The sequence below is a fragment of the Carya illinoinensis genome, chromosome 15, assembly GCF_018687715.1.
Source record: "Carya illinoinensis cultivar Pawnee chromosome 15, C.illinoinensisPawnee_v1, whole genome shotgun sequence".
NCBI lineage: Eukaryota > Viridiplantae > Streptophyta > Magnoliopsida > Fagales > Juglandaceae > Carya > Carya illinoinensis.
The window spans coordinates 39,342,284-39,367,604 of record NC_056766.1 but is presented as its reverse complement, the minus strand read 5'-3'; the positions used below and the strand labels follow the sequence as shown (position 1 = coordinate 39,367,604).

At 35.0% G+C, this 25,321-nt stretch overlaps 2 protein-coding genes across 4 annotated transcripts; both read left to right on the top strand.

Moving 5' to 3' along the window:
• The first annotated feature begins 10,401 nt into the window (after window positions 1-10,401).
• Window positions 10,402-14,925, top strand: LOC122296552 (glutamate decarboxylase-like). The gene is made up of 6 exons (XM_043106334.1): window positions 10,402-10,583; window positions 10,759-10,963; window positions 12,081-12,281; window positions 12,700-13,168; window positions 13,736-13,788; window positions 14,188-14,925. Exons 1-6 carry the CDS (start codon window positions 10,498-10,500, stop codon window positions 14,680-14,682), a joined length of 1,509 nt encoding a protein of 502 aa, XP_042962268.1. The 5' UTR covers window positions 10,402-10,497; the 3' UTR covers window positions 14,683-14,925.
• Window positions 14,926-15,805: 880 nt separating this feature from the next.
• LOC122295636 (DNA polymerase epsilon subunit B) lies at window positions 15,806-21,155 on the top strand. 3 transcript variants are annotated; one of them, XM_043104714.1, is made up of 13 exons: window positions 15,811-16,044; window positions 16,217-16,409; window positions 16,565-16,718; window positions 16,839-16,970; window positions 17,536-17,613; window positions 18,784-18,888; window positions 19,005-19,085; window positions 19,161-19,291; window positions 19,381-19,475; window positions 19,564-19,693; window positions 19,921-20,035; window positions 20,145-20,255; window positions 20,702-21,155. In XM_043104714.1, the coding sequence occupies exons 1-13, from the start codon at window positions 15,879-15,881 to the stop codon at window positions 20,840-20,842; spliced, it is 1,632 nt and encodes a 543-aa protein (XP_042960648.1). In that variant the 5' UTR covers window positions 15,811-15,878; the 3' UTR covers window positions 20,843-21,155. The 3 variants fall into 3 exon arrangements, 2 of the variants coding, with proteins under 2 accessions (XP_042960648.1, XP_042960649.1); XM_043104715.1 differs by having other exon boundaries at window positions 15,816-16,044; window positions 19,564-19,663; XR_006238193.1 differs by lacking the exon at window positions 20,702-21,155 and having other exon boundaries at window positions 15,806-16,044; window positions 19,564-19,688.
• Window positions 21,156-25,321: the final 4,166 nt, after the last annotated feature.

Below are 25,321 nucleotides of genomic sequence, written 5' to 3'. Positions count from 1 at the left end.
TAAATGTATTTATAAAAAATAATATATATTATAATTTATAATGCTATAAAATTTATTTATCCTTAATATATATATATAGTTTATATTAATAACATATGATCAAATATTCATGTTTATGATTATAGTTTTATGTTATATAAAATGTTATATTAATTTAATGTTATATTAATTAGCAATTTAGTATATAATATATAATTATTTATAAAATAATTATATATTAAACATAAAAATCATAGATAATATAAAAAATTAAAATATATAGATATACATATGAATTGGTCTGGTCTAATGTTAGAAAAAGAGAAATCTGATTCGGACTTGGACTCGGATTGGTTCCGATTAATTTTAAGAAAAATGGAATCGATACCTGACCGAACCGGTTTTGAACTCACCGGTTCACTAGTTTTTTTTTTCCCACCCCTAGCGAGTAAGCACCTTGTGAAAGGTTGACTAACATGTCTTAGAGTGAGGTAAAGATGAGTGTCTCAACCATGGCAAGCGAACTAGAAAAATAGCTTATTGTTAGGATGAGAACAAGTAGCTAAAGAGACTGGTGAGGTTAAGCGAGATATGAGCTACTCGCTAGAGGTGAGATAGGATCACTCACCAAAGAGGAGCAACGGTCAAGGACTTACCTAAATCTGACATGAGAACTTTTCGAGATAATACAGAAGAGCTTGGAAAAGTGTCAGCACCCTACGTTTAAGTCTACACTCTGGTTGAAAGGTCACATCTTGAGTGACTCTACAATAAAAGATGAAGACATGGTAAGTAATGTCATTAGGATTCAAAAGTATGGATCAACACCATATGGAGAACCCTTGTTCAAGGAAGGATTGGGAGTTCGCAGACTATAAAAGTGTGCGGACCATACCTTGATCACTTGTCTTTTTCATTCTGTACTATAACAAGGCAAGGGTGATGGACTCTTATCAAAGCATACATAAAGTCATAGATACGTCCAAAAGAACATTTAAAAATTCCACTCTATTTAAAGGATCTAGATGTAAGACAATATCTTACTTTTGAGGCTTTATTCACTAAGGAGCTCGAGAAGATGATTGTTGTTGAATGTAAAGAGCAAGGAGACAATGAGAGAACTTTTGATGTCGGAAGGTAGGTTAGTAACATAGCGCTGGGTAATGTAGGGTGAATATTGTGTGTAAGAGGAATTGCATTATTTATGTAACTTCTCTCCATTCTATAAGTATGAATAAATATTTAAACATTATGTTTTTATCTATATTTATCTGTTGTTTTCAATGTTTTAACTATTTTATATACATGACGTTGAGACCCAGTATGGGGACCCTGATATCGGTGTGTGTGTGTGTGTTTGTGTGTGAGTGGTTAGCATAAGTCTCTATTCATAGTACAAGATGGAGAATTTCTAGGGACTATTTTGCAAAGTGTCATCACATGCATTACACGAAAAGGAGAATGCCTTATGGAGGGGTGGGTGGAATCATGTAGTGTTTGGCCTTACCTAATTGCCTGGATGTGGGATCCCCCCAATAGATCACGTGTTGGTGTCTTTAAGTTTGTTGGTTGGGTAGAGCAGCATCCTCACTGCAATAAGTTTCTCTGAGTGTGTCCCTATGTGGAGAACGAATGCCTATGAGCAAATATCCCTGTGATGAGCACCTGTGTGGTGGAAAAATATTACTTGACTGAAATAAGTCGAATACTGGTTTTTACAGGTTTTCTATTTATATGGAGATGGATCAGTCTTCGACATAATATTTCTAATGTATTTTTTTTTAATCAATTTTGCATAAAGAGATGGCAATGTCCCTAGAGGGTGATTACTCATCATGTCTATATATATATGTTTTCATTGAGAGGGTGATTCCTAGTTAGGATTTTGAGGATGCACGTATCTGTAAGAGCAAAGGTGATTTCTCTCCATGCATATATGTGTTCTTACAATATATACATAAAAAGTTTTCATAGCATATTTAGTAGTATTATCTCTCATTAGCAATCTTGTCATAATTGCCTAACCAACCTATGATTTCGTTCTCTAGGCCATACACTTTGATGTAGGTATAGATTTTGGCGTGACACTTGAGGAATAAGAATCAATTTCTCCCGTGTCTTGATTACGGACATTGAGACCCGTTTTAGCAACAATATCCACCATAGCTATCTTATGCCTTCTATAGGATGTACAATACTAAAGCCTATCGCTTATTTGTAATTAGTTTGTCACTTATGATGACTAACCTTATGTATTTTGGGATGATGTAATGATTTGAAGTTAATGGAGGGTGAGAAGCCTATTTTCTATAAAGTTTAGTATTTTGGTACATGCTTGTTAACATTGTCACCACAACATGTTATGTTTAAATTCTATTGCGATATCATAACTTGAATATCTTACATGTGTACTTTTCTTTGGATTACTACACTCCCAAATTTCCTCAGAAGTGTTGATCAATTGGCTAGCATCTTTGGCACTATGAAACCTCACTTAGTCTTTCACGAAGGACGGAGCACCACAATGAGAAATGGAATATTGTTGATACACAATTTTTTTAGAAAAATAATATATGCACAACTCTTCTAATAGCTCTTTACACAGAGAAAATCATAAAATAGGACGAGACGTAAAATTAAGAATCGTACCCTTCAATTAGAGAAAGACATGTAAGTGGCTTTATGAGTTTACCGTAGACCCACTAACACCAACGTTGTTTCCCCCTAGTCGTTCATCTCTCTTCTTAATCTTAGCAAAGTTCCAAACTCTTCCTCTCTCTCCTCAACAAACACGTTCACGTTCTCTCCTTCACTCCTTCCATTCCCTTCCCTCAATTTCATCACCCAAAATACAAAATATACCAAACCCAATTGAATCGAACACACTTTGGTTCCATAGTTACTAACTTTATGCTTTTCAACTCAAAAAATAATTGATACATATCGCTTAAAACACTGATTGAAGATATGTGAACTCAAGCAAATAATTGAGAGGAATTGAAGCCAACGTTCACGTTCCAGATTTTAGAAGGAAGTGGTTGATAAAGAAATTATGAACCACTTTGGTTTGTTCACTGTCCTCAACAAACACGTTCATGTTCTAGAGTTTGGGTTCGCAAAGAAAGAACCCAGATTTTTACTTTTTTCTAATGCTTGGATTTGATGAACATCAGATGAATGTTAACGTAAAAAGAAAGAAAATATAAGATATTTAACTCTTCAATTAAATAATCAAATTTTTAACTGTTAAAAGACAAAATGGAAAGGTTTTAGCATGTTGGCTTTTAACGCAATGAAAGCATTGCAGGAGGAAAGAAGAGAGAGATTGACAGGCTGTGCTGGAGGATAGAGAGAGAGGCCAACGGGCTCGCTTGAGGAGAGAGAGAGTGGCTTTAGCCTGCGAAGTTGAGGAGAGAGAGAGAGCTTGGCGATGGAGGAGAGAGGTTGAGCGATATACTTCAGACATTGTTTTCTATTTAATCCACTATGAGTTATACTATACAACCACCCACTGTTCACCCAACCCCCTCACTCCAGCCAACGTGGCATTTTTTTTTTTTAAAACGTCAGCGTTTGGTGCTCTGCCCCCCCCGGCCCGCGTTCTTCTTCACTTCTGACGCACGAAAGCTTCCCCGCGTGCTTTGCTCCACGCCCCCGGCTGGTTTCCTTCGCCGGCCTGACCTTCTCTCCGGCCCGTGTGGGAGCATCAGTTCGGACCGTTTGACTTCATCTCTCCGGCACGTTTGGCTTCATAACTCCGGCTGGGTTCGCTTCCTCTCTCGGCGCGTTTCTGTCCGTACGACGAAAAAAACTTTCAATTTATTTTCGCCGCACAATCATCCGGTGGTATTCGGTTGCTTCCCAGACCCACCGGCTGTTGTATTGCAAGGGTAAGAAAGTAAGGGTCTGCAATTTATTTTCGTTGATGGGTCTGCAATTTATTTTCGTTGAGAGAGAAGAAGGAGAGTCGAGTGAGAGGGAGCAGGACGGATGGGGGAGGGAAACGGCGTTTTGGTCACTCCGACGTCGTGAGAGTCGTGAGAGGGCAGAGGGAAGGATAAGAGGGAGGAGGACGAACGTGAGAGGCCAATTTCCGTTTATGGGTTTGAGGATTTTGGTCACTCCGGCGTCGTGAGAGTCCTGAAAGGGAAGAGGGAGGAGGACGGACGTGAGAGGCCGTATTCCTTTTATGGGTCTGAGGGTTTTTTCTTCACTCCGGCGTCGTGAGAGTCCTGAAGAGGGAAGAGGGAGAATTGTGAGAGGGAGGGAAGAGTGAGGTCTGAGAGTTGGAATGAATTTCGTCCCACCCGATGCGTCTGAGAGTTTCAATTTCGTCCCACCCGGATTAAACCGTGATGTTGCCTCCGGACCGGGTTTGCCACGTCAGGAGTGCGGCGTGCGTTTTAAAAACCGGGGGATGGATAGATTAATTCCTATATATATAGTTACTTCTATCATAACAACTGACATGGCTCTATCTCATTAGAGGGTGTAAATTCTAATTTTACAACACATTTGGCCTTTAGTGGCTCTCCTTTACACAGCTATATTTTAAATGAGATATATAATTAATATTATTTTATAAAAATATCCTTATTTAAAACATTATTTTATATACAAAAGGAAAAAATTCAAGGTCGGACAGCAACTCTCAATTTTTACACCTGCCAATGACGTGCTGCCACGTAGGAGGTATAGGAAACTTCATCTAAACCTGCATGCACGATAAAAAAAATGAAATATTCTATTTATAAGCCCACACGTCACACACCAACTATTTTTTCAATTTTTTTAATTTTTTTTTCTGTTATCAAATGTTTGATATATGAATAATAAATAGTAAATTTGAATTAGTTTAAAAAAATAAATTCAAAAAAATTTAAAAAAAAAAATAAAAAAATAAAAAAAAGTGAGGTATGTGGTGTGTGAGGGTTATGAGTAACAAAACTCTAAAAAAATTTCATCTATCTCCCTTCTCTGTTGCATAGTATTCCTTCTCCTTACTCCTATCCCCAGTATCCATTTCATCTCCTCAGCAGCCATTTCCCTCCCTTTCTCTCTTTCCCCAGCATCGATTTCCTCACCCAAGAAGCCATTTCCTCTCCTCTTCTTCATTTCTTTCTCTCCCCAATGCCCTTGCAATAAGATGTGAAACATTTTGATAAAAATTATTTTGATGCTTCTTGTAAGCAGAAAAATATGAGAAATATTCAAACCAGAAGCAATTAGCGAAATATTACTTGTAGAATTGCAATCAGAAACTACAATAAGTTTCAACTGAGTTACATCAAGAGGTTAGTACATATGTATATAATTTTGCAAGCCAAAAATTTAGAGAGCAAAAATCTACATTACAGATTGATCGTGTAAGGGTAAAATGGCCCACGCCCAGTGGCCCAATCTAGAATCCTTTAGTAACCCCAGACCAAAGTACATTGGGGGACCTATGGTAGCCCAAGGTTAAGATCCGCTCGATGGAAGGCACTGGGGCTCTCGGTGGAAGGGACTCGACCCACCCCAGAACGTGCTCGCCCTTCAAAAAGGCCCTCGGGTTGGGGCCTAAGGTGGTCGAGAAGCCTATTGTAGGCCATGATTACCCAAGGCCTAGTAGGGAACCAATGCTTGACAAAAGGGTATACAAACATGTGACTGTGCAGAATACTGGCGGCTATGTATGCTCGGTTGTGGGTGCACTCAGCTGCCACATTTAATGCGTGTCAGGAGACACAGATACGCAACATCGTAGCCTTGGGACAACACGAACTCAGCTTGCACTACACCATAGTGGTAGGGAGGTGGCAGATCTAACCTGGACACGACCTGACGCCCCATGACCTTTCTCAACAACAGAGCCCAATCTGAGTATAAATATCCCGATCTCACCCATGAGAAAATGTTTGATTTTCTAATCCCTTCTACATACTCCTTAGTTCAAAGAGCTCCCAACTGATTTCAGCATCGAAGAGTTTTCAGACTCCGTCGAAGCCCACTCTTCTCTCTCCTTTTAAGTATCAAACACTTGGGCCTCCGTAGAGTTGCTCGGGCCGCGAAACATGACATCAACATATTGAATTTGAAATTCTCGCTTGGTCTCAAGTTGTCTCTCTCCTCAAGCCCCCCCCTTCTCTCTCTCTCTCTCTCTCAAGCTCTCTCTATAACCTAGCACCTACAATTTTTCATTTTTCATTTTTATACCAAACTTCTTTATTTTCTTGAATCCACTTTTGTAAGCTTTTATCTCAATAGAAAATGCTTTTCTTTTTATGTTTATAATTACTATTGATGAATATTTAATGAGCTGAGACTTGTCGATCACTACTGCTGCATGATGTTTCAGGGCACGAAGCCGCTGCTTGTCATTTTACTGAAAAGAACATCTTCATGTTTTGTTAAGATGGAGAATCAAATAAATAAATTATTTCTGATGTATTTTATCCAAAAGAAAATACATCCCGAATGAAGTCTATGGGTATATTCTTAGAGAGGGAGAGAGTATTTTAGAGAGAGAGAGAGAGAGAGCGCGTGACTAGGGGTGAATATTTTTTTTTTCATGTATGCAAGTGTATAATAGAATTTTCTGCATTTCTTACGTACGTGGCAGCGCATCATTAAAAAGACATAAAAATGAGATAAACATCGGACCGGTCACCGGCGTCGGCGTGCAACTTCTCCCTGTACAATATTGTCAAAATGGTCGTAACTGGGTGGGTAGAAAAAAGAAGCAATCAAAAGCATGGGACCCGTTAGACATCATTGTCAACGTGTCCAAACTTTACGTGATTCTCAATATTTTCCCCGTCTTCTGAAGCGACTAGAAGACATGGAGAGCATCCAATCCAATATTAAAATGGTCATTATATCAACAGTGTTTTATGTTTAATACGGGAAAAGCTACTTTACCTTTCAAGAAATGTACCGTTTGAAAAAATTATTATTATTATTTATTTAATAATTAAATAAATGTTTTTAAATATATTAATATATATTTTTTATTTTTTAAAATATTTAAATATATTAAAAAATAAAAAAATAAAAAAAAGTAACTAGCGATATTAGAAGTGGTACTACTAAGGTGGTAGTGTAGCCCACTCCGCTTAATATATTAATAGTTAAAAAAAATAAAAATGAGGGGATAGGATCTATGCTCTCAAATTATTTTATTATTATTTATAAAAATTCTATTAATATTTATAAATTATTAATTATTAATTTTTCTAAATTATTTAACTATTATTTACAGATTATTTGGTATAATTTAATCCAAAAGATTCCTTAGGAATTATTTAAAAATAATTTTTATCTCATATCATTTCATTTCTTTCTTAAAGATCGTTCAAACACAAACATTTTCAAACTAATCATTACAATTTTCTTAAACTTCTAAATAAAACATAAAAAATAATTCAACATTTTTACATTTTAAAATAAAAATTATATTAAAAAATTATATTTTAACATTATTTTAACGTTATAATATTTTTTATTCAACGTTTTATCTCTCATTTTTCAAAACTCAATAAATATTTAACTCAAATTATCTCATTTTAAAATGATTTAAAATTTTTATATTTTAATTGAGATTTAGAGAAAATTGTAATGATTATGTAATGATTAGATGAAAAAGTTAAGATTTGAAATTAAAAAATATTTTGTATTTTAATGATATTTAGGAATAAAAGATTTGAAAATATTGAGAATACTTATATTTCCAAACAAGTCCTTATTCTTCTTATCTATTAATTTTTTTTTTCTTTTGATAATCCCTGATTATATACATTTAATTGGTGCTCCTATTTAATCACTAGACGTAATATCATTATGAATAATAATTATGAAATTAGTTTTAATGACATGTTAATAACTCCATGTGTGTTTTAAAAAGTCCATATAATGAAAAAATATTTTGAAGGGAAGATTGATATGATATTTTTTAAGAGGCAAAGCCTATTTAATTAGATTATGGGTCATTATGCATATTTAGGTTGTGATAGATTTTTAATACCTTTCAGTGATTGAATTTTAAAAGAGAGCATTATACATCCATCTCTCATCTGGTAGATTAGGGGGTGTTTGGATGATGAATCTAATTTAATTCATTTCAAATTAATTATTGATAGGATTTATTTCCTTTTCAACTTCTCATAAAAAAATTAAATTCATTTTAATGAATTTATTAAATATTATTATTCATAACTCAACTCAATTTAACTTAACATCTAAACGCAACTTAAATATGAATAAATTTATTCTAATTGGAACAAAATGTGTCCGGATTTTAAAGGTGAAAATATGTTTATATATAAAATAAGTTTCATAATATTTATTAATTATTTAATATTATATTTATTTAAATAATTATAAATCTATTTTATTTGTCTATAAGCTTTGTTACCTCAATTTTCTTATTAAGAAATGCTTGCGTCATCTTTTTTTTTTTGATAGGAAATGTTTCATTACATTTATTCATAAACGAAGTTATAACTGTGACTTATTAATACAGGAGAATCAGACTATAAGTCAACTAACGCAACTGTTCAGAAACTTTTTTGTCAATAAATTTCTTTGTGACAGATATTGTCTAAATTTCTACACCTTTTCTCCTGACAACAATTAAAAGAGAAAACACTCTGTTAAAACAGAACTAAACGACCTTTCTTGCGTCATCTAATTGCCAACTGTTGTATTAAAGAATTATATTGCTATATTATAACGGAAATGCTTAAGCCACCGCGCTGGGTCACTGTTGGGCTTCTTATTTTTTTTTTCTTTAATGATTAAGAAAAAAATATTTAATATTATTATAAAATTTTTATATTTTTTAAAATATTAAAAAATTTAAAAAAATGATTAAAAAATAATAATCTTTTAAGCCTAGCGTGCGCTGGGGCCACCAGTGGTGGCTCTAGCATGATTCATATTATAGTGAATTTTCAAGCACACGTGTTCAAGGTTGTCAGAGTGATAGGAAAACATGGACAAGTGTCGAATCAAATGAGATACAGGTGGCTGGGTATTGTTTCTGTAACCCTCTCCATACGGTGAGAAGTGAGAAGTGCTTGCCAGCTTGCTACAAAGAGAGAGTTATGCGATATATAATTATTTTTATGTAATTTTTAAATATTTTATTGATATAATTAATTAAAATAATTATTTTATATTAAAAAAATAATATAATTAATTATCTCGTGTATATAAAATTTTTAAAAAAATAAAAATTACCCATTTATATTATGGTTTTTTTAGGGGTAATGTTATTTAGAGTTTTTGTTATGTGTATTTTTTTTCTATTTTCTTTTAAAAAAATAGGATCATTATTTTAAAAAATATATTTTTATATGAATTTTAAATTTATTTATTTATTTTAAAAAAGTGAGTAGTTTCAAGACTATAATATCTATTATCTTTTAGGAGTGAATTGAAACTAACATATTTTGAGTAAAAAAGAACTAAAATTGAATAGAAAAGAGATTATAGGTAGAGTATCAACAATCCTTGAACCTTCAAGCAACCGCTAGCTGAAGCTTATAAGCAAAAATGTCATGTATCCATAAATATAGTATAAAAGAGACATAAAAGTGCATTTTGTAGTATTTTATTAAAGAAAAATAAAATATACAATCGAGTAATCCTATTTTTCATCCCATATTACATTTCACATATATTTTAATTTTTTTTAAATTTTATTTTTTCTAAACTAATTAAATTATTCTACTTATTATTCATATATCATATACTTATTACGAAAAAGAAGAAATAAATTAGAAAAAATCTAATTACAAGCACAACTACGTATTAATATATATATTAATCTAATACGTTGGTCAAAAAATAAATTTTATCAAAGATAATATTAATTTAAATTTTAAATATAAAAGAATCAGTATTGATACACAGATTAGTATACGATTTTATTTATATATAATAAAACTCAAAAATTAGAATATGTAGAGATGTTAAATAGAATTATTCATATTAAATATTATATAAAAAATTCACTCATATAATTATTAATTTTATGCAATTTAATTTTAGTATTATTCTCGTTTAAGCATGCTTAATTGATCTTAATGATACTCTCGTTCAATCACTCTTAATTATAAAGTTTTCAAAAATTTCGATACATTAGTGTTTGAATGATTAGATTTATTTTTTTATTTATTATTTTTTATTAAGAAAATATAGAGATATAAAATATAAAATTTTTATATATATTTATTTTTATATACTCTTTTATATATTTTATTGATATAATTAATTATATATTACATCAATAAAATACGGAAAGAAAATACAAAAATCACTATGGAATAACAGTGATAGCGTTGCGTAGCTGTACAGCCCCAAAAATATCCAGTGCACGCGACCCACTACAATAAAATGCCAATGCCAAAGCCAAGCAAAAGCCGAAGCCATTCCCCACTACTATATAAGAATTCCCTCGCTCCTCGTCTTCTGCATTAATCTCTCTCTCTCTCTCTCTCTCTCTGTGTCTGTCTGTCTGTCTGTGAAAGTGAAGAAATGGTGATCACGACCACCAACCCGGATGCCGAAGAGCAGTTGCACTCTACTTTTGCTTCCAGATATGCGCGTGCACCCATTCCCAAGTAAGTTGCTCTGCTCTTTCTGTTTGCTTGTCGGGAATTTATTAGGAGGAAACGAAAATTTCTAGGGCGGTGTGTTTGTTTATTTAGTGCCAGTAACGGGAATATGGGTTTCTGAAGAACTGTATACCCTTTTATTATTTTTCCTTTTTGTTATCTTTTGTTGTTGTGGTTGCAGGTTCAAGATGCCAGAGAAGTCCATACCCAGCGAAGCGGCATACCAGATCATAAACGACGAGTTGGCGCTGGATGGGACGCCGAAGCTGAACTTGGCGTCGTTTGTGACCACTTGGATGGAGCCTGAGTGTGATAAGCTAATCATGGCCTCCATTAACAAGAACTACGTTGACATGGATGAGTACCCTGTTACCACCGAGCTACAGGTTTTCTCCTTCGCTTTCTGTATAAACAAAAATAGATCCCCTACGAGAATTACTAAGATGGTGTAGGGACTATTCTGCTTAGATTTTGTTTTGTTTTGTTTGTTTAATTCTTTGAATCTTTCAAAATTGGTTTACCTATCAAGTAGAAGAATCTCCATTCATCAATATCTCAGTGCATGACTACTGGTTGACTCCTAATTAAGCTGGATCCTGTTTCCCATTACTGCTGAATCCCAAAAATCATCTCTGAAAATGGAGAAATATTTTTATATTTACTGACATAGAGCTCACAAGCCCCGCTTACTCGTATTACGAAAAATGAGTAAATATAAAATCTAAAAAATTAATTATTTAATAGTGACCCACTCTTTTTCAATCGGAGGGATAAGCTTAAATATGACTTAGGAAAGTCATTATCTCATCTAATCTATAAGGTAGCATGGTAAAATTAAGCCATCTGGTTAGATAAGCATAGATCTTTCCTAGTGCAGTGATACATCATACCTACTCATAATTCCTTTTAAGAGGAATAAGCTTAAATCTTTATCTATAATATTTTCTGTTTCTTTATTAGTCTTCTTCCCCTTTTTATTGTTTTATGGACCTGGCTTCAAAATGCGTACTGTGTAATCATTCTTACCTGGACCGGGTCTATATGAGGCCCGGGGCTTTTGTAGGGCCTATATGTAGTAAGCTCCCCAAGTTAGGGAGCTACCTGTACGTCATGAATTTTGTATATTATCTAATAATTGATTTTAAAATTAATATTTTTCAATACAACATAGTTGTTTTGCATTGTGTTCTTTTATTTAACACGGGCTTCTCCATTTTTTTTTTTAATAAACTTGGACAGACTCGTCGCATGAGGGCTGTAAAATATAACTTATTTGTGGCAAATATCATCTTAGATGACAGCTATTGCATGTGCATGTTTTCTTTGTGAGTTTTATATACTGGATTTTTCATTGGTTTTAAGAATTGTAGAGTGCTTTGTTGGACATGCCAGCTCTTTTTGAAATCCACAGCTTCTATACTCTGAAAATTTGAGGTCTATACATTTTACCATACATGCTCCTGTTAAGTACATAACACTGATGACTATGAACTCACTCTGCAGAATCGGTGCGTAAATATGATAGCCCACCTGTTTAATGCTCCTGTTGGGGCAACTGAAACTGCTGTTGGTGTGGCTACCGTAGGGTCATCAGAGGCAATGATGCTGGCGGGTCTAGCTTTTAAAAGGAAGTGGCAGGCGAAGAGAAAATTGGAGGGCAAGCCATATGATAGGCCCAACATAGTCACTGGAGCTAATGTGCAGGTAGGTATCTCATTGTGGTTTTAGTACTTCATGCATCTAATATATTTAAAATGCAGTCTCTACTGATCTTGTTATTTAGCAAAGTACATTGTTCTTATCTAAATCTATCTCTATCATGAATGTAAGACTGAGCTTTGGATCATGGTCCAAATACACTTGGAGTCCTCGGTATTGAGATACAAGCTTTGTCAAATTGTAATTTAGCAGCATACTGGCCAGATTGCAGCGGTTCAAGATGTGGAACTTTACTTACATGCCTATGTTCTAACATTTACATGCTACGTATGGCTATATTGTTAACTATGTTTGCAATGAAACAAGATGTTTCTGAGATAACTTTATGAGACTGCTGCTACTAACACTAAAATGATGATTTTATTTCATCAATGCCTAATTTGCATCAAAATATGGTCCACAGGTTTGCTGGGAGAAGTTTGCTAGGTACTTTGAGGTTGAGCTGAAGGAGGTAAAACTGTCAGAGGGATATTATGTGATGGATCCTCTGAAAGCAGTTGAGATGGTAGATGAGAACACCATATGTGTTGCAGCAATTCTAGGTTCAACCTTGACGGGAGAGTTCGAGAATGTGAAACTCCTCAACGAACTACTTACCAAAAAGAACAAGGACACGGGGTGGGACACCCCAATTCATGTTGATGCTGCCAGCGGAGGGTTTATAGCTCCATTCCTTTACCCTGATCTTGAGTGGGATTTTCGTTTGCCTTTAGTGAAGAGCATAAATGTTAGCGGTCACAAGTATGGCCTTGTCTATCCTGGTGTTGGCTGGGTTGTTTGGAGGAGTAAAGAGGACTTACCTGATGAGCTCATCTTTCACATCAACTATCTTGGATCTGATCAACCCACATTCACCCTCAACTTCTCCAAAGGTAATCTCAATGCACATGGTGCATACAAGTATCTGTATGGATGTGCATAAGCGTAGCCTGCATAGGCCAGTCCTTTGATTAAATATGCTCATCAAACTTGTGTTTCAATCAATTTGGATGCTGGATTACATCTATCAAATATTTTAAGGACATCCTAAAAGTAGTTAGATCAAACCACTTGCTTATATGGGTTTGATCCCAAATGTTAAACCAAGAGTACCAGTAGATTTCATTTTTTTATTATTTTTAGGTGTTGATGATGTGATTATGGCTCTTTGGTTTTTGACACTTGGATACATCCAGTCCCTCCGCCTTATAATGCCACCAAAGAGGTTGATGACAGCGTTCCAACTCGGCACAAATTCATAATAACCATCTAAGCTGTTGCTTGTATACAATAATGGACTAAATATCCCATTGAAATTGAATAAATTCATTGTATTGAAAAGGATTGATAGATTTGTGATTTTCACTACCAGGTCTAATGAATTGATAGTCCGTATACCATTCGGCCTCTTTCATTTTTTCATATTAAGATTTCTTTTCTAACATTTCCAATTCTGCCAGGCTCTAGTCAAATAATCGGTCAATATTACCAGCTGATACGGTTGGGCTTTGAGGTAATCTTCTCTCATTCTCAAATTTCAGACTGTAGGATTGAAAAATCTTTCTTGTCTCGTTTCAGCATGCTGGAGGTTTCTTTTCCATTTTCTCCTAATTTGTGGGACGCCATATGATCTGTTATATAAATAGACAGATTCTACTTTATAGATAATGTATGGCAATAGTAGTTCAGCATTATTGGTATATAACTTGTATGTTATATAGTTATGGTAGCCATTTTTCCTTGTTCTAGATGTAAACTGATATGCGATGCTATATTTGAAATAGGTTGTGTGGAAATGGTTTGGATTGCTTTGAACTTGGTCAGGAAATATTTTGTGTCAGGAATCATAAGGTGCCATGTCTCATCCTAAAGTTTTTTTTTTTTTTTTTGTTTCCTTGATCTTCTCTAAAAGGGTTACAAGAACATTATGGAAAACTGCATGGAGAATGCCAGAGTGCTGAAACAAGGAATAGAGAAAATGGGGCGATTCAAGATTGTCTCCAAGGATGTTGGAGTTCCCCTGGTAGCCTTCTCCCTGAAAGACAGCAGCAAATACACCGTGTTTCAGATATCAGAGAATTTGAGAAGGTATGGGTGGATCGTTCCAGCTTACACAATGGCCCCTGATGCCCAACACATTGCTGTCCTTCGTGTAGTGGTTAGAGAAGAGTTTAGCCGGAGCCTGGCTGAGAGACTTGTTGCAGACCTTGAGAGAGTTGTGAGGAAGATTGACACACTCCCCAGCACTGAATCCACCAAAGATGGTCATATCACAGCTATTGTTGACGAGACACGGGACTCTGATGGAGTCGCCAAACGAATTAAAAAGAGTGAGACAGAGATTGAGGAGGAGACAGTCACCTGCTGGCGGCGACTAGTGGAGGGCAAGAGGACTGGAGTTTGTTAGTCATCAGAAGCTCTATCTCTTCTGCTACTTCCTAATATTCATCACATTAGCTTTCTTAGTAAGCACAGGATATATACATGTATAATCTCTTATTTGGGTTTGTCCACGACTTTGTTTTACTTCTTGAGCCACTATGGTTTCCACAAATGAAATATGTTCATACACAGCTCATGTAAATACAGACTGGTTCTTGAACTGTAACTACTAATAACTTATATTTGATTGGTTTGAAATGTTCTTGAACTGGAACTACTAAGATGAGGAGGCAAAGTTCAATCTCATCTAAGGCTTTTCTTCAAAGATTAGTGTTTAGAGTTGAGTGGTTCTTTGGGATTGAAAAAAAATTGTTAGCTTTTAATACCACATCATTAAAAGAGAAATATTTTAATCATAAAATAATTTTATAAAAATAAATTTATAAAATAATATCAAATTGTAAAATTATTTTTATTATATTATATATATATATATATAATATATATATATATAAAGTAGGATTTTAAAATTTGCCACTAAACATTTCAAGAGTTCGGTGCACGGGATTGAGATTTATTCTACATGAATGAATAGATTTGAAAATTCTTGCCTTCAAATATTTCCGACTTAAAAAAATAAAAAATAAAAATTTACTATCCCAACACCACACCCAACATCATGTTTTATTTTATTTATAAAATGGAAAAAGAAGAAAAAAAAGAAAAAGAAGAATCATGTTTTATTTTATTTATAAAATGGAAAAAGAAGAAAAAAAAGAAAAAGAAGAATCATGTTTTATTTTATTTATAAAATGGAAAAAGAAGAAAAAAAAGAAAAAGAAGAAGTGAAACTTTCGCCTTATTTGGTTAGTCAAAATTAAAAATCTCATCTCATCTTAATTCATTATTATATATTTTTTAAATTTTAATATAAAATATAATAAACAATCTAATTCTTTTAAATCTCAATATAAAATTAATATTAAAAAATTATATTATAATAATATTTTATTTATTATTATTTAAAATATCTTATCTCATCTATAATTAAACGGGGCTTTATGTATTGGTTAGGGTTTTGACATTTGATGTTTCAGTCAAAGCCGCAAGCGTTCAATCCTTTTTCCCGCCATTTTTTAACATCCAGAAAGTCATGCATCCCGCCAAATTTCTCATTGATCTCACAGTCACAGATAGAGAGAGAGAGAGAGAGAGAGAGAGATGAACAGTTCGACGATAAGGAAGAAGGTGGAGAGGAAATGCAAGATAAGGGGGTACACTCTGAAAGTGGAGGCTCTGGATGAGATCCTTTCCTTCGTCAACCGTTTCCAAGGCGCCCAGGACGACGCCCTCGACCTTCTCCTCGACCAGCTTGAGCACGAATCTCGTAATTCCTTCATTTTTTATCTTCTTCTTCTTCTTCTTCTTCTTCTTCTTCTCTCTCTCTCTCTCTCTCTCTCTCTCTCTCTCTCTCTCTCTCTCTCTCTCTCTCAGCTATTATTGTTCATTCTCTGCTTCTTACACTCTTTCCGTCCATAAATGGTATGTGGCGAAAACAGTGAAATCTTCTATAATAGATAAGGACCCGGTTCACCGAGTGGTTAGCCTTCTGCTGGAGGCTGAAGCCGCTGCAGAGGACGGTCCAGATATTGACGGCGTTACCGGTGGATCTTCGGCGTCATCTATACGCGTAATTGATGCCTTCTTGGTCCCCAAATTCCGATACGATCCCATCAAGAAGACTTTCTACGAGTTCGTCACCCGTCACTCATTTACAAATTTTTTTGCTCAAAATTCTTTTGGGATAAAAAAAATGGAAGGAAAAAAGGGAAATTTGGTGAATTGGGTTATGGTAGGTTTGGCGATTTACGTACTTTATTGTTTGGTTGCTGTTGTTCCGATCTCAGGCATACGGGGGGCCTACCTATACATGGAGAGGCCTCTGCTAAGGCGGCGTTGTACAAGGACAGGTTCCTCTTGCTGTTCCAGAGGATTGCTCGCGACCAGCATTTCTCCAAACCCGCATTTGATACGGAAATGTCACATTTTGGAAGCTGTGAGGTACTGTTTTTATTGGGTCCACTTCTTGAAAATGTATAGAATTGGAATTCAAGTTTTCGTCTCCGCGTGATGTTTTTGTTTTAACAGAGGACATCTCTTTCTGCATAAATTTTTTGACAGATATCACCAATTCAGTCTCTAGTTGGCCAAACGGGGAGAAGATGGGTCATGGGTGTCATATCGCAGTTGGAGGATGGCCATTTTTACTTGGAAGACCTAACTGCTTCCGTCGAAATCAATTTATCTAATGCAATATCCTTGATTTGATTTGAAACATGTACTTTTAACTTACTTTTCTGGGCTCACTGGTCTACTGCTCTATATTAATATTGAGTTCTACTTCTAGGTAATAGGATACAGATGATAATTCTGTATTGTCTCTGTTGAATGTTGATTTAACTCAATATCTCTGTCTTATTTTACGAGCCTTCCAGTTAGATCATCCTTATGTGAATTCTTTAGTCTGGTTCCATATTGGTTCCGCCTACTGTAATCATGGAGAAGACGCGAATAGAATTTTAGTCAATATACGTGATCATATGTAGTGAACTTCAGAAAATCCTTTTTGCACAAAGTGTAGTTCTGATTGTTTTCCTAATCATGTAGCGGTTTTCTTGTAATTAGTCTTGAATTACTTGAGAGTTGAGGAATGGAATCATCTTGCTGATCTTGTGCAGAGGCATAGACGACATAGGGCATAGATCATGCATGTTGAATTTGATAGAAAGAATTGATTTTTTCCAACTTCTTTACTGTATATACGAGTTAGCTTATGCCTAAATGGAAATATATAACATTTTTCTTTGACAATGTCTACAAGATAACTACAGGTTTTTTCTTGGAGAATACCATAGTTGTAGCAGAAGGTGAGATGGTCTTAGAGGGCGTATTTCAGGTTTGTGTGATAATATTCATCAGCTTGAGACCTGCCTTATTATATTTAGATTTTGTATCATCTACTGGGAGTTCTCGGTTTGTATATGCCTGTGATTTTGTCTAGTATTTGAAATATTATTCTGCAAATATTTGTTCATTAGCGACTGGTATTATGGCAACCACCTTTGTAGAGATACTTTTGTTGCATCCATGACCATTTGGAGCAGCCCATTGGCACATTTGAATTTTGCAGAATGAAAAGTTTGTGATTGAATGATGTTGTAACTTCAATTAAAAAATTCTCATGTTCAGTGGACAAAGCTTTGGACTGGTATTTGGAGCCTTCATAATATTGAAAAAAATTTAATGAAGGAAACTACGGTGTGAAATACATGAGAAAACTATGTTATATCATGTAGCATTATTACTATGATGTTAAAGATTCCAGGCATAGTAATATAAATGAATGTCTAAAGCAGACTGAAAAATGATTATCATGATTAGAATCTTCGAATCATGCTCAACAGGCTGCAATCAAGAGTGATCATCTGAAATTCATCAGGTTCTGACTGAGGGAGTCCTACTATTGGTCCTCTTTAGATAATCTAAAACACGGTAACACTACACTGTATGCCCCAATTTGTCATTCCTCATCCCTGGAATTTTGTTTTTATTTTTGTTTTTTTAATAGGATAAATCAACTCATCAATCAAGTTTAAGGTTATTATATGCTCTAAAGTTGTTTTCCTCTTGCTAATGTTTAGCCAAACTCTGAAATTATAGGATAAATGAAATTTACCCATGTAATAAGCTTAAGGGGATACATTATGATCCCATAGTGCAAAATTATCTAGCTATCTCAAGGTTTGTAAAACTAATTGCTGAGAAGAGACTTGCTACTTTTTAAATTTCTTCTGTGAATCTTCTTTTTGAAAACCACTTTCTGCTTTGGGGCCTCGATGGCCCACAAATGACTTGCTAACATGAGATCTCCAAGTCTCCCTGGACCTTAGTCCCATTTTCCATAGCATATTTCCTAGCTTGTCCTCCAGCTGTCAAACATAACTCGAGTGTGTGGTTTTTATTTTCTGACTTGCTGTAAGCCACTGATTTTGCTAATTTTTGAAAGCTCCAGAAGTATCTATTGTCTTGAGTTCTTGAGATGTACTAAAAATGGCTCTATTGTCAGGTCATTACGTGTGGATTTCCTCCATTGGAGGACCGAGATAAGTCGTCCAAATTACTTGCAGGACATGACTTCTTTGGCGGTGGAATACTAACAAAAGAGGAGACTGTATCCTATATCATGCCTTAGCTTTAAATAAGAATTGAAAATACATTCAAAAATTTGAAGTTCCTCCAGCAGACAACATTTATTAGTTCATAACATTTCCTATACAGTTTCAATAGCTCAGACTTGCAGAGTTGGAAAAGAGAGCAATTAATGACATGTTTGTCATTCTGTCTGACATTTGGCTTGACAATGAAGAGGTAATTCCTATTTTTTTAGTTGTCTTTTACTGATTAGCTTGGCATAATCTCAATAATGATTTCTTTATGGAGAAGGTTATGGGAAAACTAGAGATTGTCCTTGACGGTTTTGAGAGTGTGGAGGTGGTTCCTTCCTTATTTGTATTCATGGGCAATTTTTGTTCTCACCCATGCAACCTTTCCTTCCATTCTTTCTCAAGTCTCAGGTGAGGAATTGCTTACTGCTATAGATAATAAAAATAAAAATTGATTAATATTGCGAGTTAAATCAATAATGAGCAACCTGGACGTGCAGATCACAGTTCGCCAAGCTAGGGCAATTGATTGGAGCTCATCCACGGCTGAAAGAACATAGTCGGTTTCTGTTTATTCCAGGCCCTGATGATGCAGGTGTACAAAACTCACCATCACATACCCCATAATTTCCCTTACAATGAGTGGCATGCTTGAGGAAATTCTAACTTTTTGACATTTTCAGGTCCATCAACAGTTCTACCCAGGTGTGCTTTACCCAAGTATTTAACTGAAGAGCTTCAGAAGCACATTCCAAATGCAATATTTTCTAGCAATCCTTGCAGGTTAACCTTCCTGATCACTGATGAAGTTGAGTTAGTATTCTCCTATAGACATCCTCTTGATGTATGCAGCATTCAATGATAATTGTAATTTGTTTTCTTTGATTCAAGGACCATCTGATGATGGAAACAAGACAACTTAATTATGAGATCATAATTGCTGCTTGGGATTTGAAGTCTGTCATTCTTTCTTGATATGTAGCAACTGATATCTTGTTTAATGTTCCTCACGACTCTTCATTTATCATGTGTGAGTGCAGAATCAAATTCTATACCCAAGAAATTGTATTTTTCCGCCAGGATCTGCTGTATAGAATGCGTCGCTCATGTCTAATGGCCCCTTCTACGGAAGAAACCACCGATCCTTTTCAGCATGTAATCTCTTCTGCTGTATATCTTTATGTCTTTCATATAATTGTTTACCGATTTAAATGCTAGTTGATAGTAGCTGAATATGCTGATGGTTTATAAATTTCTGCTGCAGCTTGTTGCTACCATAACTCATCAAAGTCATCTCTGTCCGCTCCCTCTTACTGTACAACCTATTCTCTGGAACTACGACCACTGTCTTTATCTTTATCCGACTCCTCATGCGGTACTACTCAAAATTAATATCAAATGTTGTTTTGTACCTTGTCTATTATTGCTATGCTTAATAGATGTTGGGAATTATTCCTTTACCCATTATTGGAACAACAAATAGAAATTGTCACATGTTAAAGAGGAGATCATGCAGCTAAAACGAAATACAACTAGTTGATTCTAGTGGTGGAATCGGTCGATTAGGTTTCTGATATTTTCTAACTATTTCACAGTTTCAAATTATGATCTTGGAGGCAGTTTGCTTGACTCAAACTCATTACATGGTCAGAATATATGGAAGAATGAAAACAGAGTTCTTTTTAAACTGATTCTTCGTATGTAAAACTGAGTAATTTGAGAGACATCAAACTTGCTGGCTGATGCTGTCAGAACTGCATAGATGTAGGTCTTGACAGGAAAGATCTGACCTTTGTTTCACTCTTTTGACTTCTCACACAGATCATTTTAGGGGACAGGAGTGAGCAAAAGGCATTCAAATACACAGGAATCACTTGTTTTAATCCCGGTTCCTTCTCAAATGACTACACCTTTGTGGCATATCGTCCTTCCACTCAGGAAGTTGAATTGTCAGCCCTATAGGCATTTGGTAATACTGCTTAGTTGTCAGCCTTGAAAGAATCTGAATCTACAGTATTCTTCAGCAGGCCAATTCGATTCAATGCATGAGGCTGGAAATAAGCTGGAAATACTGCCCTGTTCAATGCGGTGTTAGGTGGAATAGGATTACAATTCTTCAATTGTTCTAATATTTAATTATAAACTAGCCCATCAATCACAACAAATTTGTGGTGTACAGATGAGTAGGCAATTGATAATTTAAAGTGGAAGCACATTTTACTTTGGTGTAGAGAATATTGTTGCTATGTAAAATGCTGTTTGTCAAAATGATTCATTCTTTGTGCATTCATTATGTCTCCTCTCCAAAGATAATGCCCTCAACATGGTTCCAAAGAAAAGCATGTCTATAATCTAATATATCACTAACAAAATGGTTCAAACGATGATAACATGGTGATTGACTAACTTAATTCAAAACCTGTTTGTTCAGTATTGTTATGCAGTGTTTTCCCTCTATTTTTCCTTTATTTATTGAGTAGATTAATAAATCTCATGCAGTCACCTATGATTGAATCTTTTAACTGCTTGCCTTTATGCTGTGTTGCTTTTGTTTTCGTTTTCACTTGTCGGAATGCCTTATCTTAAATCAAATTGAGGATGACCATCTTGCAATTACAGTGTTTATCATCTTGAAGGTTTTACACTAATGAAAAGAAGCCACCTGTAGTCTTTTAATAATATATTTATCTAGTTTTAACTGAATTCTTTACTTCAGGCCTAAAGGGGGGAACTTGAAACAGTATTCAATACAACCTTCTTCCTCATATGGCTATTTTTTTCCTATTTCATTTTGTTTTTGAGGGATGTGCTTGAATGAGATGCATGAATGGTGACAGGCACAGACATATATGGTCCTACCTATCCCTTTTAAGGTATTCAGTAGATTAACAAAATTTCCGTATATAATTAATTATATACCGGCGTTTGTTGTGTGTGTACAGCACCTTTCGACAAAGTTTTCTCGAATCTGTCATTGTAGTTGGTTAAGTGTATTTTTCAATTCTTTTCAACTACTGTAGCTTTGCTGTCTCACTATACGTCACGTTTGAAAATATACCGATCTTTTAGATATTCTACTTGCCTTTTGATTATTATTTTAACCATATGCCTGCACAATTCATCGGCGGAGTTGCAAGTAAAACAAAAACTCAGTCTTCTTTATCATTATTTACACATCAGGATGGTTCCTTTGTGTTAACAACCTAGCAGGAAATTGAGTACAGCTCGTGTTAAATGCATATAGATGGAGAAGCCAAATAAATGTATTAACATCAGTGTCTATGGTTTTGAAATTACACAATTTTCTTGTAAGCAGAACATGCTAGGATTTTTATAGGTATCAATCTTTACATCAAGCAATTGCAAAAGGAATCTCCCGTGTGAGTGGTAGCACTCACTTTTTTGTTTTCAGTATCATTGATGTTTGACTGATGTAAACAAAAATGGAGATGGCAAAACAGTTGACTTGCAGGTATTTCTTCATCTACACGCAGCGTTGTGTAATAATTTCTACCTTCGTGGAATTCACCGTGGCGTGGAATTCGACAATTTTGTGCTCCTCGTGTAAGTCTGCAATTGGATGTTGATTATGTCATCATCTTAGTGGTCTTTTTATGAATGCTACTGCATTCTTGAGTAATGTTTAAGATTCCTGATGCTTTTCCTCCATGATTCCCTCTAGATTGGGTTGTTATAAAGATATAAGCTCTCCATCAGTCAAATTTGGACACGCCAAAATGTTGCAATCATTTTAGACTTTGTGAGCTAAGTGCAACAATCTACACTTGGGCCGAAAGAAATGGTTTTGAGTGCATTTGTTCCTCATGCTATTGATAGAAAATCCTACTTATTATACTATAAAGCTGAAGTTTTCTTCAGTTACACGTCCAATACGGTAGTGGGAGCCCTATGTTCAATCAAAACATTAACATAATGACAGCAGCAGTAGCTCATCTTAGACATCACCCTCAAGTGTACTTTATATAACACAAACTTAATGGTGACATATAGTTACGAAAACATTATCAGCTAATTTCAGTTTTACCCTGTTTAAAGCGAAAGAGATGGATCCTGAATGCATTACAAAGGCATCCCTGTTTTTATAACACAATATAAAGGTGCTATATTCCATCAAGGTTAGTACAAAAATCCATTTAAAGGAATGTATCCTTGCCAAACATTGACACTTACATCCCTGTCTTCTACCTAATACCAGCAAGCCCAAAAGTGAATTGCACTCAATGAGCATGTTTCATTCTGTTTCTTATTTTACTTACTTTTACTTTATATTCTGAAAGAGTCAAATCGGTGGTGAAAGAAAGAGATGGCCTTGACAATTTGAGTACAATAAGCAGTGAAAATTCAACTGAAATAAGGTGTACAAAAGTAGGAAAGTAGAGGAAGGGTGATTGTAGTACAAATGCATTGGTAGGTAGGAGGAAAGTAGAGGAAGGGTGATTGTAGTACTAATGCATTGGTAGGTAGGCAGGCATACTCATTTTGGGTCAGGCTCAGAATCAAAAGTACTAATTCTTTCAACTGGTTCACAAGTTGGCTTTCGGTGGTTCTAGTTGAGAAGTTTAGAATTAGTGGAACCTTAAAAGTTTTATCCCAAGTGAGGTGATTATGAGTCAAATCAGATGACATGAACTGATAAGGGCATAAAACAGAATTTGGCCACTACTTAAAGTAGAAAATCACAGGCTTTGTGGAAAATATCTGCCATTTGTATGCTAATGTAGTTTAATTATCTTGTTGGTCATAGGTTAATCAATGTTGCCAGGAATCTTCTGAGTATATGTCTGTCTCTGTGTACATATGCTTGATAACTCTGCTCATTTTGTAAGGTGCAAGTGTAATATACTTAATATTTCTACTGGTGGCATGATTGTGCGCATTCAAGCTTCCCACCAGTAGATGTTCATAACATCATTTTCTCCAACTGCATATACACAAATAATATGTATCTATCTTCACAACCCGCCTGCTAAATTTATAACAAAATGGAGTAAAACTCCAATTATAGGGAGTGTTTTGGTGATCTACTGGCAAGGATACTTGGGCTGAATCTTCACCATTTTCCTTGCCTATTATTGGGTTAAATTTGCTGGTTCTGTTTGTGAAATTTGTTTTCCTTGTTGGCCGCTGAGACGGTTTCATAGGGATACTATAATTCTATATTCTTATATAAACATGGAAATGTGAGAGAACTTAGGTTCCCTGTACTAACACAACTAGGTACTCTTGTGGTAGATATAATATTAATATCTAATAGCCAGAAAAGTAGGTAAAGCTGGTGAACAGTCAAGAAAGAACTCTGTAAATTATGCAGTTAAGCAATAAATAATAATCTATAGTTAAGGAACATGCGTGTATCAAATGTGATGGCCTTTACATTTTTGGAAAGGCCACCAACATGACTGCTGATCATGCTTGGCTTCCTCAGGCTGGCCTGCAGCTACTTACACCATCATGTTCTGAAAATAGAAAAAAGATTTTGTAAAATACACATTTCACTGTGTTTTACAACCTAAACTATCAAACTCGACACATTACACTCACCAAATACCTTCAAACTGTCAAATAGCCGCCCCAATTAGATCATTAGACGGTCAGGATTGTGCTACATCACTTATTTTTTGCTATCTTAATGGTCAGATTTGTAAAACATCACCAAAACTATTGTACTAGAACCAATAACCTGGAAAAAGGTTGTTTATGTATACCTTCATATGAATATATATGTATATGCATTAGTGATGCCATATAAATCACTTTAGAGATCAAGAATCCAGGATATAGACTTGGTGTGAATTTATCCAAAAGCATAGAAAAGAAGATAATTTCTGTTCACAGATGTAGATCTAATGTCATGAGAGGATATATGCCAATTGTTGATCTTTCTCTCAAATGTCAGAAGTTTGGAGAGAGACATTTTTAAAGATGAAGAAATCAAACAGCTGAGTTAGCAGTACTGGAAGTTAGCAATCTCTTTGGCAGTACTGCTTTTCCTTAAGACATATGGTTGGTGAGAGATGGGATCTGTTGGGGCTTCTCTCACTTTTTTAGCAAGCAATTTCTCCTACTTGCAGACTTGTTAGGCCAACGGTCAAATGAAGACTCATGTCCCCCACTGAATATTGAAAAAAACTGTCTTCTTCTTTGGGGACGTTTGGATGATGGGTTAATTTTCCATTTCATACTTAGAATATTGCATATATAATCACTATCATGACTGATGCCGCCCATTCGAAAGGTGTTGCCTCAATTAAGATCTATAAATCAAAACGATCTTTGCTTCAATTTGTTTGAAGTTGTCACTATCTTGACCCACCAATTTACTGCTATTGGCCATTACTTTATCCTATGCGGAAGTTCTTCCATGACATGTTCACACGAGACAGTACTATTTACGAGAAATTCTAGTTATCATCATTTACA

Excerpts from the sequence above, each read along its gene's own strand:
- LOC122296552 (XM_043106334.1), top strand. The coding sequence starts at position 10,498 with ATGGTGATCACGACCACCAACCCGGATGCCGAAGAGCAGTTGCACTCT. Across the intron at positions 10,584-10,758 it reads GCGCGTGCACCCATTCCCAA|GTTCAAGATGCCAGAGAAGT; the intron begins GTAAGTTGCTCT and ends TTGTGGTTGCAG. Across the intron at positions 13,789-14,187 it reads TGATACGGTTGGGCTTTGAG|GGTTACAAGAACATTATGGA; the intron begins GTAATCTTCTCT and ends CTTCTCTAAAAG.
- LOC122295636 (XM_043104714.1), top strand. The coding sequence starts at position 15,879 with ATGAACAGTTCGACGATAAGGAAGAAGGTGGAGAGGAAATGCAAGATA. Across the intron at positions 16,719-16,838 it reads CACATTTTGGAAGCTGTGAG|ATATCACCAATTCAGTCTCT; the intron begins GTACTGTTTTTA and ends ATTTTTTGACAG. Across the intron at positions 18,889-19,004 it reads TACTAACAAAAGAGGAGACT|CTCAGACTTGCAGAGTTGGA; the intron begins GTATCCTATATC and ends CAGTTTCAATAG.